Source organism: Euleptes europaea, chromosome 11, assembly GCF_029931775.1.
Source record: "Euleptes europaea isolate rEulEur1 chromosome 11, rEulEur1.hap1, whole genome shotgun sequence".
Taxonomy (NCBI): Eukaryota; Metazoa; Chordata; class Lepidosauria; order Squamata; family Sphaerodactylidae; genus Euleptes; species Euleptes europaea.
The window spans coordinates 24341502-24361010 of NC_079322.1; the positions used below are offsets into that span (position 1 = coordinate 24341502).

Here is a 19509-nt window from a genome sequence, read left to right on the forward strand (position 1 = left end):
AACAATGTTTTATGTTCTGTATTTTGATATGTTTCAGTGGGCTAGAGAAGCATGTTGTTTGTAGTTATCAAGGTTTGTTACCTGGATTTATAGAGCTTTTAGATTAATTTCTGTAACGGCCTTTGGCCATATGCAATAAATGTGAACCTTGAACAGATAAATAAAATAGATACTCTTGGGAACTGTACTCTCATATCCACACTTCTACACTCAGAGACTTGTTGGGCAGGCTCAGTTATACCAATACCACAAATATCGGTGATTTTCCATTTCCATTGCAAAAACTGAATATTACATGTTGCAGATAACTGTTGTGAATAGACAGATTTCGAGGATATCACACCAGAAGCTGTGAAAAAAGCAGTGAATGTGCACAATGATATGCTATTAAGCCAACTGCAGATAATTCAATGCATGACTTGCGCTCTATTGATTCATATGTGCATTGTATTGCTGAGTCAGATGTCAATTCATGCTCCTGTAATCTCAAGGTTGGCTACAAGGAGCTACCCCCAAAGACAACCCAGAAACTTCAATTATTCATGCAGAAAATAAATATCTGTTTGTTGACAGGAGTATGTCAATGTGAACATATTTTGACTGCCTTGAAAGATCTCCATTGCTTGGCTATTTGTTTCTGTCTTCAATTCAAGGTGCTGCTTTTAACCTTAAAAGCACTACACAACTTGGGAACTATATACACCCTCATATGATCCTATATATAAATACGTATTGATATGACCCTCCTAGTGGAGGTGGCAAGAGCTAGTTCCATTTACAACTTGCCCTGCCTTGGCCAATCAAAAAGATCCACACATAAAGAGGGGGGAATCCCTCCAAGTTCCACATCATGTTGCTCTTTGGAGGCTCTCGTCCCCCACAAGAAGCATCTTAATAGGCATTCTGGAGTGCTTCGGGAGGAGGACTTTGCACTGTGTTCATGGAATTTAGACAGGATCCTACCCTTTATTTTGCCTGAGGGGACAGAAGAACAGAAAACTGACAGTCAACATTATGCATGTTCTACCAAGCCCAGTTCTACTCTATCTCAACTTTTAGGGTGCATTGTGTTGAACTGCTAGCGAATTATCATTAAATTATTGGGGGACTTAGTAGATAGAATCATAGCGTCACAGAATTGGAAGGGGCCATACAGGCCATCTGGAAAAAAACCCTGTTCAATCATCCTAGATCATCCCTGACAAGTATTTGTTCAGCCATTGCTTAAAAACTTCCAATGAGGGGGAGCTCAACACCTCCCTAGGCAGCCAATTCCACTGCTGAACTACTCTTACTGTAAAAAAAAAATTCCTAATATCCAGCCGGTATGTTTCTGCCCGTAATTTAAACCCATTGTTGTGAGTCCTATCCTCTGCTGCCAACAGGAACAGCTCCCTGCCCTCCTCTAAATGACAGCCCTTCAAATACTTAAAGAGACCAATCATGTCCCCCCTCAATCTGCTCTTCTCCAGACTGAACATTCCCAATTTGCTCAGCCTTTCCTCATAGGGCTTGGTCTCCAGGCCCCTGATCATCCTCATTGCTCTCCTCTGCACCCACTCCATTCTGTCCAAATCGTTTTTGAGCTGAGGCCTCTAGATATTCTCTTATAGCTTGATGCAAAGTCCAAATTTAATCTGCTCTTTTATTGTGAAGGTCTAAGAGCCCCATGGCGCAGAGTAGTAAGCTGCAGTACTGCAGTCAAAAGCTCTGCTCACGACCTGAGTTTGAGAGTGACGGAAGTCGGTTTCAGGTAGCCAGCTCAAGGTTGACTCAGCCTTCCATCCTTCCGAGGTCGGTAAAATGAGTATCCAGCTTGCTGGGGTTAAAGTGTAGATGACTGGGAAAGGCAATGGCAAACCACCCCTTATAAACATAGTCTGCCTAGGAAATGTCGGGATGTGACATCACCCCATGGATCAGGAATGACCCAGTGCTTGCACAGGGGACTATCTTTACCTTTAGCTAATTAAACACTGCCTATTCACAAAAACATTCACAGGGCCACAAGGTGTAAGCAATGCAGAGCAAAAGTAGGTTGGAAAGATCTAGAGAAGATACAGTGTGTATTGGGGGGGGGGGTTAAGCTCACTTAGTTGCTTCTCCACTCCAAATCCCCTTCCCAAAGCTTTTGCTACATGGGTGTGCACATAATATGTAGTTCCCCTAAAAGCAGCCCACCTGAAATGGCTTGAATGCCATTTCATCAATAGGAATTAATTCAGACAAAAGTTGACAGCTTGAAAAAAAAATTAAACTATACATTACCAATGAAACGATTCATTAATCTCACAACCGTCAACAACTCCCACAGATCAGCATCTGCAGCTGCCTGTTATCTTATACAGCAAAAGTGTACCAGAATTAGGGGGAAAGTTTACAGTATCCAAAATAAAGAGCGTGTTTCACCACTGAGGAAACCAAGTCGGATTCGTCAGAAAAAGTGCAAATGGCTGCCCGAATGGAAGGAACCGGCATCAAAATCCGTAGCCTTGGGGAACTTCTTTGAAAAGCTCATTGGTCTGAAGCTGACATAGGATTTCACATCCTCATCACGACAGCAACAGGAGACCGAGCGTAGGCCTCCCTTTAAAGAGAGCAGTTTCCTGAGTCATTAAACCTCAGGACATCTGGAATGAATCAGGTACACTTTTAGCAAGAAGTGGATTAAGAAAAAAAAAGAATCTCTTTATTGGCAAGGGAATTCCCAAGCCCTATTCGCTGCTCTGTGGAATGATGTCATTGGGTATGGATTGCCTGGGGTGATGTATGAGCTGCGCTGCCAGTGTGGTACCCACCATCCTTCTTCAGCATCTGCAGTACATTAAGCAGGCCGCGTGGCCAGAGTCAAAATGTGTCAGACTACATTGTTCGCAAAATAATCTGACCCCTGCTGATTTGAGGCATACCCTTCGGGTCTGCCTTTTCATTTCATTAAATGACAAGCATTTGTGTGACCAATGTATTTTCTATCAGTCTTAAGGCTGGATTCACATGACCTTTCTGCCCTTAGTTTGGGGGGGGAGGGAACTGTGCTTGCCCTGCACATATTTGAGCGGGTCTCTGGAACAGCTGGTCTTAAGCAGAAAATGTGCTTTTTTTTGCTCTCATGTTGTAAAGTGGCAAGCAAAGAAACACAGGAATTAAAACACTTGGTAGAGTGCACATAATGTTGACCGGCGAATTCCTATTTATTTGTCGTTTTTTTCAGCAAAGCATTCTAAACTTTACATTAAAAAAAAAACAGGAACTATCAAAATAGCTAAATAGTGTCATGGAAAAATTAAATGTAATTTCCCCTTTTTAAAAGTGTGAAATGTTAGATGAACATATGAAGACATGAAGCTGCCTTATACTGAATCAGACCCCTGCAGGTCCCTGCCAAACTCCCCCCACATGTACAAGATGGCAGAAACCTGGGACTGTACTGGTGAAAAAAATGCCTTTCTGCTCTTCTACATAACAGCATTCAGGGCAGCTAATATAGTGACTGATGATTTAACACAATAACAATGCCTTTCTAAGCAGAGTTGCACCCTTCTAATCCTACTGAAGTCTACAGTTAGAAGGGTTGAACTCCGCTTAGGATGGCACCGTAAATCATGGAAAAGCAAACATAACAACACTAACAAACTACATAAAACATGCAATGTGAAACTACACCTCTCCCTACCAAAAATCTGAATATAGAATCAGCCTCAAGAGTTCCCTGTGGCATTGAAGAAAACCAGCAGTACCAAAAACTCAAACCAGAAAAAACCCACAAAGTAAAAGCCTGGCATAGAAACAGCTCACTTGGAGAGAGAGGGGAAGGGCATGAGCCCCCTTCAAAGGCCTCCAGAAGAGAACTCTTGGTAAGAAGCAATAAGAAGGGAGACTTGCAGGTTCAGAAACGTGCATTGCGTGTAGACTGCTTAACCTCTACAAACTAGATACGATAAGAAGCGAATTAGAGGTTTTTCCTCTTAGGATCAACGTTTTCCCTTATTGCATTAAAGCTCTTTTGAAAAGAGATAGATTAGCTCTTGGCCACATCTATATCCTCCATCATTTCTGCAAAATGGAAAAAAACACTCCTAAAAAATCATCTACAGTTCTTTTCATGCCTCTTTGCAGTCACGGTTTCCTTATTCTACTGCTTTTAACAAGATCTCTCTCTCTCAATCACTATGTGATGCTGGCCAGGGATCACACAGTGGTCACACAAAGCCAACGAAAGTTAGCTACAAGATGACGCCAATAAGGACAAGCAAGGTGGCACTGTTCTCACTTTGAAGCCCTGGTCCAGAGAGCGACATTCCAGAAAGCATGCTGGAAAATGCACTGTTGACATTCATCAGAATGTATGTTCAAGTATGCATATCACTGAGAACAATACAGGGCATATACGCAGAAAATGGCTGCTTTCACACTGGGATGGGAAAAGCTGTCCCCACTGCGCAAGCAGCAGCAAGAGGGATTGAGGAGCACGAGGCCAGGATTCACATACCCCATGCCTCTTGCAGCTGGGCACCACCCCTCCCCCCCTTCCTGCTTGTCACACTGGTGCAGAAGCACTGACCTCATGACAACATTACCAAATCTTCCCCTGCAACTTGGCAAACCCCCTCCCACCAAAAGACGAACCTTGGCTGAGCTTTATTTTAAAAGCCCTGTTAAAGGGCTAAAAGTGAACACATGAACACATGAAGCTGCCTTATATTGAATTAGATCCTTGGCGCATCAAAGTCAGTATGGTCAAGAGAAAAAAAACAAGGGAAAAAAGTCAGTATGGTCTACTCAGACCGGCAGCGGCTCTCCAGGGTCTCAGGCAGGGTTTTTTTTCACATCACCTACTTGCCTAGTCCCTTTAACTGGAGATGCCAGGAATTGAACCTTCTGCATGCCAAGCAGATGCTCTACCACTGAGCTACAGCTAGAGCTGAGCATAACCATTTTGAAGGTTGCGTTGAGATCTACCCCCCTCCCCAGCTTGGCTGCAATCTGAACTTTCATATGGAAGCTCTGCTTGTAGCCCCACAAGCTGTGGTAGGAAAGATCATGGTGTCATGCAGAAGTTCCCAAATCAAGTGGGGCCACACTGCGAACCACATGGGGAAAAACCACTGTGTGGAAACAGCCAATATCAGCGCTGGGATGCACAGTGGGGCCAATGCTCCCCGTTTCGCTATATGGTGCTCTGGCAGTTTCAGTGCTGCAATATGGCAAAACAGGGAGCAGCGGACTGTTTACCAGGGAGTAGGAACCCATGGTCTCTGCCCATGCCACACGCTTCCTCATCCTCTTCTGAGCATCCATGAGAGATGGCTGAAATGGTGGGTATTACTTTTCAAGCAACATGAGAATATTTTAACTCCTAGCTTTGGCTCCATTGTAATATAGATTTCACCTAACTTAAGAAACGAATCACAATTCACTACTGCTAGTCAACTATTAACTGACAGATGTTGGGCTGGACTCAGACCAATGTTCCACTAACGGAAGGAACTTCCATCAGAAGACTAGAACTTTCCTGCCTCTCACTATAGTGGATTGATCTCCCCGAAATGGTGCTCCTGGGGGACAGGGGTCCCTCAAAAATGGCATGAAGGTCAAGTTGGGTGTCTGCTGCAGAAAAAGATAATGGGCAGAAATTACCCCTCGCCTAATCTGGTGAACCGGATTGGTTTCCCCGTTCCTATACATGAAGCCAGCTGGGTGACCTCGGGCTTCTCACAGCTCTCTTAGAGCTCTCTCAGCCCCACCTGCCTCACAGGGTGTCTGTTGTGGGGTGGGGAAGGGAAGGTGATTGTAAGCTGGTTTGATTCTTCCTTAAGTGGTAGAGGAAGTCGGCATATAAAAACCAACTCTTTCTCTTCTTCCATTAGTGGAAAATGTAGTGTTGCTCCAACCCATTATTCTAGTATCTAGTATCAACTCTAGTATCAGAGAATTGGCTCGAGCCAATTTCAACAGGGGCTGATTAATGAGACCATGTTAATCTGCTTAGGCTTTTATCAATTAGAGAATCATCTGGCTTTTATTTAGGTCAATGGGGTTTTGCCACTGGGATTTTTTCCAGTGTATTCACTGCACTGCATCCTTCATAACTGTCGGTTCGTAGCACGAAGCAAGTATCATGGTCTGAACTTCCCTGTTGAGTGACTACAGTAGCTGTCCATGGAAGCAGATTTATCGCTCCATAACTATTGTCTCAACAGGTTCCGTAAACTAACCCAAACACATTATTCTGAGTGTCTCTTTTGCTATTGGAAAAAAACAGGACTAAGTTGTCTCTCTCCGTTATCTGCCAATGAGAGCAGCATAACGCTTTTGGTTGTGGCTGCCTCTATGCTAATTGAAAACATTTATATGCAGCCATACATCACAAAGGGTTTTCCCTCCCCTCTGATTCTTCTTTTGACAAGCAGATTCCTTATCCAAAGCCTAGAAACAAATGAACAAACAAAAAAAGATTATACCAACTAAAGTGGAAAACATTTGCGCAGCACAATTTCCTTGGGGGTAGGGGGCTTTGGTTCATAATGTTTATAGTCAAATTCTGTGGTGGTTCAATGGATGGCCCTGGGAGTTCTTAGTTCTGTAGTAGGCAGCTGTTGCAAAAAGAGGCATATTAAGATAGACTAAAGTAATATACAGAAGCATTGCTAGTACCAAACAGTCCCATATAATATATTCCAGTGCTCTGTGTAACACTGCATTTCATCATGTCTCATAAGATACCTCGGCAATACATCAAATAAAAATATTGACAGGTTTGATACTTTTACTTTTCAAGGGGAGTTTTGCAGTAACAGACACCATTTTCGTTGTAGTAGTAATACCGCAATGTATAAAGCAGTTTAGGGGCTGCCTTTGAAAATCATCTGAAAACTTCAGTTGCTCCAAAATGCAGCTGCCGGGTTGCTGTCAAGGATATGTGGTTCATATCACCCCTATACTGAAAGATCTGCCCTGGCTGCCTGTCTGTTTTCCAGGCACAAATCAAAGTGCTGGTTCTTACCAGTAAGGTCTTAAATGGCTTGGGGCCAGGAAACCTGATGGAACGCTTCCTCCTGTACTGTCCAGCCCACCAGTAAAGATACTCCTCAGAAGCCCTGCTCTCTATGGCTTGCCAATATAGGGAAAGTGAGTGGTGAACAAAGACAGGGCTTTTTCGGTGGTGGTGCCTGTGTTAACACCCTGCCACCTGGGGCTCACCTGGCACACACTACGCTCTTTTTTAGGTGTCAAGTCAAAACATTTATTTTTATCTTGGCTTTTAATGGTGGGGTTTGAGCTTCTAAAGGTCTACTTATAGCCTGCCAAATGCTTCATGATTATCATTTTAGGCAGTTTAAACGTTTAATGATGTTTTTATGCTCTGGACATTGTTCAGTTTTATGCTGTTCTATCAAGTTTTACTGTGCTTATGTATGTTGCGCTCAAAATCTTTGGTCAGATGAGCTTGAAATAAAAGGAAAGGGAAGTTTTACTGTGGCTCAGTGGTAGAGCATCTGCTTGGCATGCAGAAGGTCCCAGGTTCAATCCCCGGCATCTCCCGTTAAAGGGACTAGGCAAGAAGGTGATGTGAAAGACCTCTGCCTGAGATCCTGGAGAGCCGCTGCCAGTCTGAGTAGACAATACTGACGTTGATGGACCAAGGGTCTGATTCAGTATAAGGCAGTTTCATGTGTTCATGTGTACTTTGTGGGATGCCTCAAGCAGGTCTCTGGAAAGATGTCATATGCATTTTCTAAGTAAATAAACAGAACATTCCATATTCATCACATGGGATATCTTGCAACAATCTTGTAACATAGGTCAATATTATTATTCCCATGGGGGGGTTGAACCTCAGACAGAGTAGCTTGCCTACCTACTGAGTTCTTGAAAAAGCTGAGAGCAGGGACATCCTGTAACTCAGCCTCTTATGTACTATTCAATAGCTCCCTTTGAAACTAAAACCTTCAGAAATGCAAGTTAACAATTCAGGCACTCAAGGACATGATACAGATCTTCTACCATTGATTCATCTGAAATTTGATTGTAACAGGGCTGGGATTTTGCAAAGGAACAGCATGCTTTCAGATGCCCACATGAAATAATGAAAGGGTAAGAGACAGAAAGTTGTATACTGGTCAAATATAAATGACAGTCTTGGAATATACACTCATAAAGTTTATGGTCGGTTGCCATAAAGAATCTGCTGCACAGTAGCAAGTGATTTATGTCAAGAAAAAACTATACCCAAGTCAGATATTTTTAGCCAAGAAATGCGTGAGTACAGGAGAAAAGTTCTCAAACAGCCATTCCTTTTTCTATTTCAACTTGCCAGGCGACCTTTGAAGAATTCCCCCTTCAGATTTCACTGAAGATGTCCATATGCAAGGATACTAAAGCTAAGCTTATGCAGATGCTTAGAGAGAGATCCACTATGTCAGCTTTATATTACCCAAAGCCAAACACAACTATGCGCTTATGGTGTTCTGGCTTTTGTCACGCTTGCTCAGCCTGTGGAGTGTCAGCTGAGCCTGGGTTTTTCAACGTCGATAAAAGGAAGAACAAGGCTACAAGGGTTTAAACTTCTATTTGGCTTGCTTTACATCACAGGGACAGTATGCTCATGACGCACACGCCAGCCCTTGCAGCATGTTCGACAGGGTCCATTTGTTTCACCCCAGCGTAGCTGCCATCTGTTCCAATAGCCATCTAGAAGCAGGATGTCATGACGCCCATCTTAGTTCTCATTCCTCTTAACTGCTAGTACTTGGAGATGGGTTAGCGAGTGTCTAGAGTGAGAAGGCAGTCTGGTATGCAAGCCACGTGGGAAACCTCCGTGCATACACGAAAAGAGATATCAGTTTCCAGATCAACAATCACTGCTAAGATTCTTGGGCCTTCTTAAAGAGTAACAGTGTTGTTCTGGCATCAGTTTTCATGAGCCAAAGATACATAAAGTAGTACATTCTGCTGGCAGAGAGATTTATACCCAAAGCTACAACCAGCAGAAATGGGAGAGAGGGAACTATTACAGAGACAGAGAGACAGAGAGACAGAGAGACAGAGAGACAGAGAGAGAGACAGAGAGACAGAGAGAGAGACAGAGAGACAGAGAGACAGAGAGAGAGAGAGAGAGAGAGAGAGAGAGAGAGAGAGAGAGAGAGAGAGAGAGAGAGAGAGAGAGAGAGAGAGAGAGAGAGAGAGAGAGAGAGAACGAGAACAGAGGGTCCAGTTCTTCAGATCAGGGTGTGTAATATTACTTTGCAGAGTAAAGATAAAAAGAGGATCTAGTCAATTGATCCACTTTCAATGGGTGTGGAGTCCATGCCTAACTGTTGGTGAACTAGCAAAGTACAATGAGTCTGAATGGCATACATAAGAAGAAAGAATGACTTTGTGTAGCAAGCTAACCATCCTGGTCCCTGTCAAGTCCATGTCTGATACTATCAAATCTGTAAATAAATTTCAACTCCCCAACTTCTTGCTCAGCTGTCCCTCTGAATCTCTTCTGCTGAAGCAGTGCAATCTTTAAGTTGCTTACTGAACATCCAGAGAACTTTAAATGCTCTCCCACCGGCACCCGTTTTTAACGTCTTATTTGTGTCCATTTATTCTCTCATGTAAAAACTGCCCAGTCTGGCTAACGTAAATTGGCAGAGGAGCATTGTTGGCACATGACTGCATATGTCACATTAGAGAACGTGCAGGTGAATAGTAAGACTGACGTCGCTGGATCCTGCGACACTGTCGCTTGAGTGGGAATGGGAACAGAGTTGGCACCAGGGTTTGTTGCAAGTGTTAGTTCCCTGGGTTTCTATTTCCATTGTTGCTAGTGAGCAGTTGCTTCAGGCTGGGGGCTTTCCATAAGTAAGAACCAAGCTATCTCCCACCCCCAAGGAATGCAAGAGAAGGATCATCTTCCAAGAAAGGATGCAGATCCTGTGGTTTTAGCAGTCAGGCAAGTCCTTTAGATGACACCTGCATACCTGTTCTAACCATGGGCACCAGAGGGGTACTGTAGTTTTCAGAATGCTTCATGTAAATCTTGCAGGTATTTGTTCCCGTTCAAAGGATGGAAATAATGACAGCTATAGGACTTTTCAACATACGAAGCACTTTACCTAGGCCAGGTGCAACCAGTGCACTACACCAGCGTGTAGTGGTTAAGAGCAGGGAACTCTAATCTGGTGAACCGGGTTGGTTTTCCACTCCTACACATGAAGCCTGCTGGGTGACCTTGGGCTAGTCACAGTTCTCTTAGAGCCCTTTCAGCCCCACCTACCTCACAGGGTGTCTGTTGCGGGGAGAGGAAGGGAAGGGGACTACTACTACTACTACTACTACTACTACTACTACTACTACTTCTTCTTCTTCTTCTTCTTCTTCTTCTTCTTAATTATAAATGACAAAGGTTATTCCTGTAGACCCTCTTAAGAGAGAGAAATATACACAGCTGCCATGAGTAATACACTATGTTTTCTTGAGTTAAAAAAATCACAAAGTTATTCTAGCTGCCATTACAAGTGTTAAAGTCCTGAGAGAGGCAGCTGGAACAGCATTACTCCATGAACAGTTGGAGGGCCGAGAGAGGGCACAGCCTCTTCAACAGTAGTGGTTAGAGAGTCAGTCTAGGATCTGGGAGAGCCTGGTTCAGTCCCCCAGTCCGTCATGGAAGCTTGCTGGGTGACCTCAGTCCATTCACATACTTTCTGCCTAACCTACACCAGGATAAAATCAGAGAGAGGAGAACAGTGTAAGCTGCTTTGGGTCCCCTTTGGGGAGAAAAGTAGGTTACAAATGAACTAAATAAAAAAACATTTTAGAAATACCAGGCAGGAGGCAAAGACATGCAGTACGAGGCACTGGAGGCAAGAAAGATTCTGATGCTGTCGAGAAAGGGTACAGCCAAGAATTGCATGACTAAGCATCGTGGTAGTACGCTCACCAGTGATGTCTGAATGGTTATAAAAACCAACTCTTCTTCTTCAAATGTTCCCACAGGCTCAAAAAGGCTGGGATCCCTGGGTTAAAGTGCCAAAACTGGGGAGACCAGGTTTCAAATCTTATGGTTCCAGGAGAAAAACAGCATATAAATATTTTAAACTTGCCTAAATCCCCTCTCTGCTATTGAGCTCACTGAATTGGTGATGGGCCAAGTCACACACTTTCTCTACCTAACAGGACTGTTGTGGGAATAAAATGTGTGGAGAGAATCACCACATACCTTACCCTAAACTCCTTGGAGAAAAAAATGAGACAAAAAGTAGAAGATAGCAATGAGTTTCATTCCCAGGCTTAAACCAAAGAATATTTCCCTTCTACTTCACTATTGAGATAAGGGAACTGGAAACTGAACCCAGGTCACACCACTTCATAACGCATGCGCACACTACGTTTTCCCGCATGCTCACCAGTCTACATGTCGCGAGGGGGGATGGAAAGGAAGAACGCGGCAAAAAAATCCACTCCACGGATGCTCAGCGTCACTTTGCCACCCTCTTCTTAAGCCACTCTGTCTTCAGCGTGCGCCAGACAAAGCAACGGACAATCGGGATTGGCTAACCCTCACACGTGCAGCCAATCAACTGATTGTTATGCAAATAATTCGAAAGGGCGGAATGGAAGGATTAGACCGCGCAGCACAACAAACCTGGAAAGCGAGAGAGATGAGAGAGGCTAGAGCGAAAGTCCCCCCTCACGCACGGGCTTTAACGTCCGGTGCGTCTGTCAGTTAAGACGAAATGAGGCAGTGGAGCTGGTGCATCCCAACTTGGAAAAGGACTTCACATTAAATAACAACTCCTTGCAGGGTCCAGACCAAATGATCTCGCGGGCCTTATACAGCCCACGGGCCAGATGTTCCCCACCCCTGACCTAAAGCAAGCTCATGGATCATCCTCGTCCTAGATATCTAGCTAAACTAGATAGATTTATGTTGCACCAAATGTAACTGGTCAGATGGAAACAAAGGAAATGCTTGTTCAGTCCAATGCACACGGTCAGCAGTGCAAGATATTCACTGGATCCCTGGGATGATGCTCCCACTGCAACTGACATTATCCTCCTGATTAATTGCTATGATTTTCCCCGGAAACAAATAGTTTCCTACATGACTCACAAATGCAGTTTCCACCTCATTAGCAACAGGTTATAGCTAGCTCCGAGCTGTATTAAAATCCCCCCAACTGTTTCCTTTGAAGCCAACAATGTTATATACCATATGAAGTTTGTTAGATACTGCGTTCACAATCCCTCTGGCTGCACTTGTTCTTTCAAATAGTAATTAAAAAAACTGGATTTCCCCCCTTCGCTCTTGCCAATTGTGGCACTGCTTAGGATGATTAAAAGAAATCTAACAGCTTAAGCTCAGTCTTCAGGTATCTATGATGAGGCCACTTAAATTAGGATCCTATGCCTGACAAATGGTTTGTCAACACACTGCAACAGCTGAGTTAAATCCAAAACACCAGCAGCAGAGTGAAGCTGGAAGAATTGAGGTTTTCTGCATCCCCTTTTCTGCTGTAGCCCACTGAACTGCCAAAATTCTGCTGTTGTTGAGGGTCAAGACTCAGTGATAAGAGCACTTGCTTGGCATGCAGAAGGTCATAGGTTCAATCCTCAGCATCTTCAGTTAAAAGGACCAGGTGATGTGAAGGACCACTGCTGAGGCCCTGGAGAGTTCTTGCCAGTCTGAGCAGAAAATACTGATCTTGATGGACCAGTGGTCTGATTCAGTGTAAGGCAGCTTTATGTGTTCATTTATTTGTGTTCAGTGTAAGGCAGCTTTATGTGCTCATGTAAAAAAAAGGGACCTCCTTCCAGAATACTGAAAGGAATAAATTGGGGGTCTACAGTGGGCAAAAATCGCCCTTTCCCAATCTGCCAACAGAAGCACCATTCTATTGGCGCAACAGTACTTTTGGATCCAAGCCTATATTCAGCATGGAGAATCGTCATGAAGGTAGTTTCAGATGGGTAACTGTGTTAGTCTGTAGTGGTAGAACAAGATTCGAGCCCAGTACAACCTCAAAGACCCACAACATTTTTCAGGGTATAAGCAGTCATGTGTCAAAGCTCACTTCATCAGAATGCAACTGATGGAGTGAGCTTGGACTCCTGGAAGCTTATACCCTGGACATTTTTGTGTTCTCTGAGGTCCTACTGAACTGGTATCTCCACGACAATCCTCCTTCCAACCCTAGCCATATCACTTACAGTGCAATTGAGGGGGTAGCTGTAGTGTGGCCAGGGGTGGCACAGCTGCAGCGTAGCTGAGCCACCTCCTAAGCGGCTTGCTGTACTGTGGCCAGCTCCCCAAGAGGGATGATCCCCCAACCCCTGTGGATCCCCTGTATGCAGCTCCATGGGCTGTGCCTACATTTTTTCCAGCATAAGTTCGCACCAGCAAAAGTGGGTGTTCCCACCCCGAAAGGGCTCAGGGAACTAATGCCAGCCCTGCCCCCAGGCATGCCCCCTTTGGCACCAGAAGAAAAAGAAGAGTTGGTTTTTATATGCTGACTTTCTCTACCACTTAAGGAAGATTCACACCGGCTTACAATCACCATCCCTTCCCCTCCCCACAACAGATACCCTGTGAGGTAGGTGGGGCTGAGAGAGCTCTTAATAGAACTGTGACTAGCCCAAGGTCACCCAGCTGGCTTCATGGGTAGGAGTGGGGAAACAAATCCAGTTCACCAGATTAGCGTCCAACGCTTATGTGGACGAGTGGGGAATCAAACCCGGTTTTCCAGATCAGAGTCCACCACTCCAAACCACCGCTCTTAACCACTACATCATGCCGGCTCCACTAACTACACCAGCATGAGCCCCTGCATTGGAGGTGCGATGGTGTGAGTTGCTGCCACAGCTGTGTCAGCGCCCATGAGTGGCACTGCCACGCTGCTCTCTGACGCCAGCATAAATCCCCCTTATGCCAGTGCAAGGGGCATTTACGCTGGCACCAGGGTCGCGTTGCCTCCTCAGAGCTTTCGGCGCCCCCCTTGTAGATTGAGCTGTTAGCATACTCTACCATGGGAATCAAGGCCTATATGTCATGAATAGTCCCTGCCTCCCATGGCATGCAAACCTTGCCCAGAAACACCCTTTCCCCGCTTCATCCCAGCTGTGATAAAAGTGCGGAAGGAAACGTGTTTGAATTTGGAAGCCTTTCAGGGAGCCTCCCAACACTGCAGTCCTAATGTAGGAAAATGTGGCGTGCCATCTAAACAGAAGAAAATCAGTATGAATGGTCCAAAATACCACCAAGTCTGAGAATCGCTCTGCTACTCTAGTCAGGGTTGAATAATACATCATCATGGACTGAGAGGGTTTGAAATGTTTCATGGCTTACAGGGTAGAGCATGAAAAGAAAATTTCATTTGTAACCACTGGTTGGAAAGGAAACAGGAAATGTGATTTGATCTCAGCAAGTAATTAAGCTTCAAATTGAAGGTTACTATTTTCCTCACCACCACTATTTTTAAGCTATCAAGAGCCCAAAATCCCAGTGTACCAAGCAAGAAGTATGATATAAAGCATCAACTCCTGTAGTTTGTTCAGATAATATTTAACTGCATGGCACAGGCTTGATTACCCTTATGAAACAATATTTCATCCCACTACAACAGATTGTTGGACTTGGACCATGGACAAATCAGTTCAAATTTCTACTATGCCATAAAGTTCATTGGCTGGCCTTGGGCAAGTCATTCAGTCAAGCCAACCTCTATGAACTGATATGATGATAAAACAGAATTAACACTATAAATGCTGCCCTGAAATCCATGAAGGGAAGGTTTGTTTGTTTTTATATTTAGACTTGGTTCCTCAGCAAAGACTTCCAAAACAGCTTACAACAATTAAAATCCAATGCACAGAGACAGCATGATGGCATTTCACAAACACACACACACACACTATCCAAACATTGCAGCTGTTTCCAAAGACGGCGGCCTGACAATTAGGCTGTATTCACTTCTATAGATATCCATGCACTTTGCGTGGGACATGTCTTAGAGTTCAGATTTTCAAAGAGCATACTAATTATGAAAAGCAACAAAATAAATGTGATTCTCAGAAAATTTCTGTAGCTCACTTAAAATCCCCATTTCGTAACTTCAATACAACAATACAAATTACCTACAGTCACACAGATTAAGAATAGCTTGGAATGAATGGGCAGTAAATTTGGGTCTGTGAATAGCAGAATCTGAAATCATTTCCATTGGCTGTAAAAGCTTTCCAATTTCTATTGGCCTTTAAGTAAAAAAGAGGAAAAAGTGGGAGGGGGGATCTGGCAAGTAACTTACATTCATTTTAATGCCAAGTGCAGAGAAAGTTTAGGTAGCAGAAACAGTCAGGGAAGAAAAGCAGCCTTTGAAGTCCTCCCATTAATAACAGTTATTTAAAACAAGGTCTCTTCCAACCAAGGATCACCAATAGTCCCCTGTCTTTATGAACTGAGAGACGGTCTATTTGCAAGTATCATTCCAGCCCCCTCCCCACACGGAATGCAGCAGCCATATGATAAGGCCATATTAATACACATACAGTTTCCTCAGATCTTTATGATTCTATCTGAAAATGCAACAGGTAAAACATTATATTTCAAATTACATTTTATAAAAATATTCTGCAAAAACAAAGTTTTAAATTATCTTTACCTGAGGCCAGCGGTTCCCAAACTGTGCTCCAAGGAGCACTTGGTGCTCTGGGAAACATCTAGTGCTCCGTAAAGAGATTGGAAAGAAAAATACTACTGTCATTCGGTTTAGTATACAGGTGATAGGTGAAAATTAGTGCTCCGTGATGAATTTCTCTCCTGAGTGCTCCATGACTCAAAACGTTTGGGAACCGCCGCCTTAGGCTATGCTGCATTGCTCTCTTTATGAGTTGCATGCGCTGGCAACTCATAAAGAGAACAATGCAGCATGGCCTCTGGTAAAGATAATTTTAAAACTTTGTTTTCGCAGAATATTTTTTATAAAATGTAATTTGAAATAAAATGTTTTAATTGTTGTCTTTTCGTATGATAAGGCCAGGCACTCTGCTTTTTCCATTAACACTCCTCCTCAAGCTGCTCTGTTCCCCACGGCACCACTTAGAGTGTTAAGACAGTTACGCAGCCTGCCGCACAGGATTTTTTCTCCAGCTGTGCAGCTCGAAGTCACCTGCTCATTCAGCTCCAGGGGTGGCACCTGTCCTCTATTCTCTTCTCCCTGCTTGTTTTTAATAACCCAGAGGGTCTCTTTGTGTGTATGTGTGTGCTGTATCCTTTTTCACATACTAAGCACCACACACAGACTTTTTTTTCCCAGTGCTTCGGGGTCAGTTTTTATTATTACAATATTCCGAGGCCAGGACACAATTGCGCTTTCCCAGATGACTGCAAGCTGCGTGCTGCTAGCTGCCCTGTTATTTCAACAGTGCGTGCAAGCATATTTTGCCAGTGTAGTGCCTGGCTAGAGCATCCGCAAAACTCTTACAAAACTCAGTGGCTGTAGTCGACCCATTTGGCATTAATATACAAACTGGACAAGTAATGCTAAATTGTTCAAAAGTATGTAAAGGGGGGGGGACGTCGTTTACCCTAAGCACACACAAAAATTAAAAGTTGCAAAGTTGTCTTTGGAGTTTGCTGTGTGTGTTTATATTTATGCAGGTGTCTTCTCTGCAACATTTGCCGACACAGCTGCCGTCAGCAGTCAGAAAGTAAAAGCTTAGCGAGATTCAGTCGATATGGTTAAAAGGGAATTGCCACAGCCATAGATAAATAGGTCCATACAGCGATTTGGCTTCCAGTTATCTGGCTCAAATACTCAAGTAGCCAAGGGCAACTTTAAACCTTCTTTCCAACTGCCCCAGGGAACACAGCAACCCTAAAAAGAGAACAAGTCGTTGGACTCCGGACGCCATTCAAATGATGCATAGGATTGCCCACAGGCCTGGAGAAAAATGTCTTGTCCCTTTAATAGAGGCTTCATGGACAACTGAAACTTTTCAGCCATGGAGGAAAGCATCACCTGATAATAATTTCCCATTAAGACCCATTAAAGGGACAGAACGTTTTTTTCCCTTCAGGCAGCTGGCGAGCCGAACTTGGTGTGATGGAAGAATTATATTCCTAATGCAAACATTTCCAATGGCCATATAGTTAGTACAGCACATGGCAGACTGTATTTGCATACTGGCTCGTGTATTCTTTTTAAAAAAATACAGAATTTCTACAGAAGCTGTTTTTAGGTTGGCATGCAGACACTTCCCCCTCATAGGGCTCAGGGTTCAATGCATCAACACTGGTAGGGTTGCCAGATCCCTCTTCACCAATGGAGGGAGATTTTGGGGGCAGAGGCTGAGGAGGATAGGGTTTGGGGGGAGGGACTTCAATGGCACAGAGTCCAATTGCCAAAGCAGCCATTTTCTCCAGGGGAACTTATCTCTATCAGCTGGAGATTAGTTGTAATAGCAAGACCTGGAGGTAATAGCTAGTACCTGGAGGTTGGCAACCCTAAGCACTGACCAGACAAAGCTTCACACCAGTACATATATACAACCTACCCAAAGCCTCCTTACGCAAGTGGCTTGAATGGGGGGAAAGTGCAGACTTGAATCGGAAAGAAAACTGGACCTCACAAATATACATTCTGAGAGACGATTCCCAGATCAGCCTGAGAGGGAAACGTGAGGGGAGAAAGGCAACATGAAGAGCCCAGAAACAGGATGGCATGGGAAACATGGAGGACAGCTGCAGACAGAACAGGTTGAGGCAGGACCACACAAGAGACCAGAAACCGCACAGAAACCCTCCCCCTCAGACCCCGTGAACGACAAATTGGGGCAGGCATCAATTAACCTCTGACTGGTTTCCTCAACTGGGGATCCTTTCGTAACTCCACTGACTTGTATGGGAAAAGGGGAAATGTCTTCAATGAAGCAGGTCAGGTATAAGTGGCCCCAAGCATATTCAGTGTTTTCATCCTCGGCACACTTTGACAGCCACTGCTTTCAAATGCTGGGATTTATTTATCTTAGCACACTTCACAATCAGTGTGAGAAGTTCATTCCCCAAATTTTGAGACTAGCACCTGAGTTGTTGGATTGGTCAAAGCCATTAAGAGTTTGACTCCAAAGGGTTCAATAACACTTGACAGTAGGAGTTCCGTGAAAAATGATCTTCCAAATTACGTATATGGGGGTGGGGAGGTCATTTGGATCAGCCTGGGGGGGGTGTTATGCCTTCCTCCCCAAGCCATTTTCTGATCCTGAAATAGCCCACAGAATTGCTGTTTGCATTCAAGTACCCATAGGTTTACAGCAAGTTTCCCCAAAGGGGCAAATAATGGCTTCTTGGGGCCATCTCACGTCAGGAAAACAGGACAGGGCAAAAGGTTACCTTCCCCCCCCCCCAATACAAAACTGGTCTCTGTATGTCTAACATAAAACAAGCAAACCTCGGAGTTTACAGAAGTCCCTGTGTCATGTATTATCTTCTGAGCCAGACCATTTCAAAGACATTTAGATTTTATTCCTGGTTCTGCCAATAGGTCACATGAACTATTTAATGCCTTCCTTCCCCAAATGTTCACCATCTCGATGTTTAACTTTCAACACGAACCTTCTGAGGGTAGTAATTGTTTCTTGGCATCTTTGCAATATGAGTTATTGAGAGGCAGAACAGCATGGTGCTCAGGTGTCAAGACTAGGATCTGGGAAACTCAGGTTCAAATTCCCACTGTGTTATGGAAGCTTGCTGGGTGACCTTGGGTCAGTCATATACTTTCACGTAACCTACCTAACCGGTTGCTGTGAGGATAAAACACTTTGATGCCCATTTGGGAGAAAAGTGGGGGTATAAATAAATAATCAGACCTTCAAAGGATGGCCTGAAATCACTAATCTGGCCACAAGGAGCTCTGAGCAAATCTATGGAGCGCTGAAGCCTTATTATCATTCTTAAAAACAACTGTTGCACAAAAACATATTCATAATCACAAAGAAAGTTGCATACTGAAGGGATATACTTTTGATTTGGCCTCCTATAGCGGGATTTTTCAAGATGCATCAATCTTCTTTCCTACCAGTCTTGTCAATTAAATCCAGCATTCTTTTTTTTTTTTTTACAATAAGAGTTAAAAGTTTCACTCACTCACCTGGACAAGAACAGTTTACCCAGAAGTTTCAGATCTGCAGCACAATCATCTGATTGACAATTCCTCTCAAAGACAGTCTATGAAAAATTGAGAAAGAAAACAGCACTTTTAGGAGGAGTGGAAGAAGACTAGAGATACTCATGTTTCACTTTATGTTGGATTTGTAAGAACTGACAAATGCACCACAAGAGATCTGAAGAAAAGCAAATCTTAAATGTTCCCTAAATCTCTTCTGTCAAGAGTGTTCAACACTAAGCAATATGAAGATGAACAGTCACAGAGACACTTCTGTGTGGCCAGGTGACTTCACAAGAAGTCACTACTACTCTTTAGCAATTGTGCTTACAATCACAATTACATGAACTCAGAAAACAGGTTC

At 43.8% G+C, this 19509-nt stretch overlaps 1 protein-coding gene across 1 annotated transcript in view; it reads right to left on the minus strand.

Moving 5' to 3' along the window:
* ITGA9 (integrin subunit alpha 9) overlaps positions 1–19509 on the minus strand; it is a 275713-nt gene that overhangs the window by 96069 nt on the left and 160135 nt on the right. Inside the window, exon 17 of the mRNA XM_056857744.1 lies at positions 19131–19207. Within this exon, the coding sequence (XP_056713722.1) occupies positions 19131–19207 (77 nt within the window). The remainder of the gene's footprint in view (positions 1–19130; positions 19208–19509) is intronic.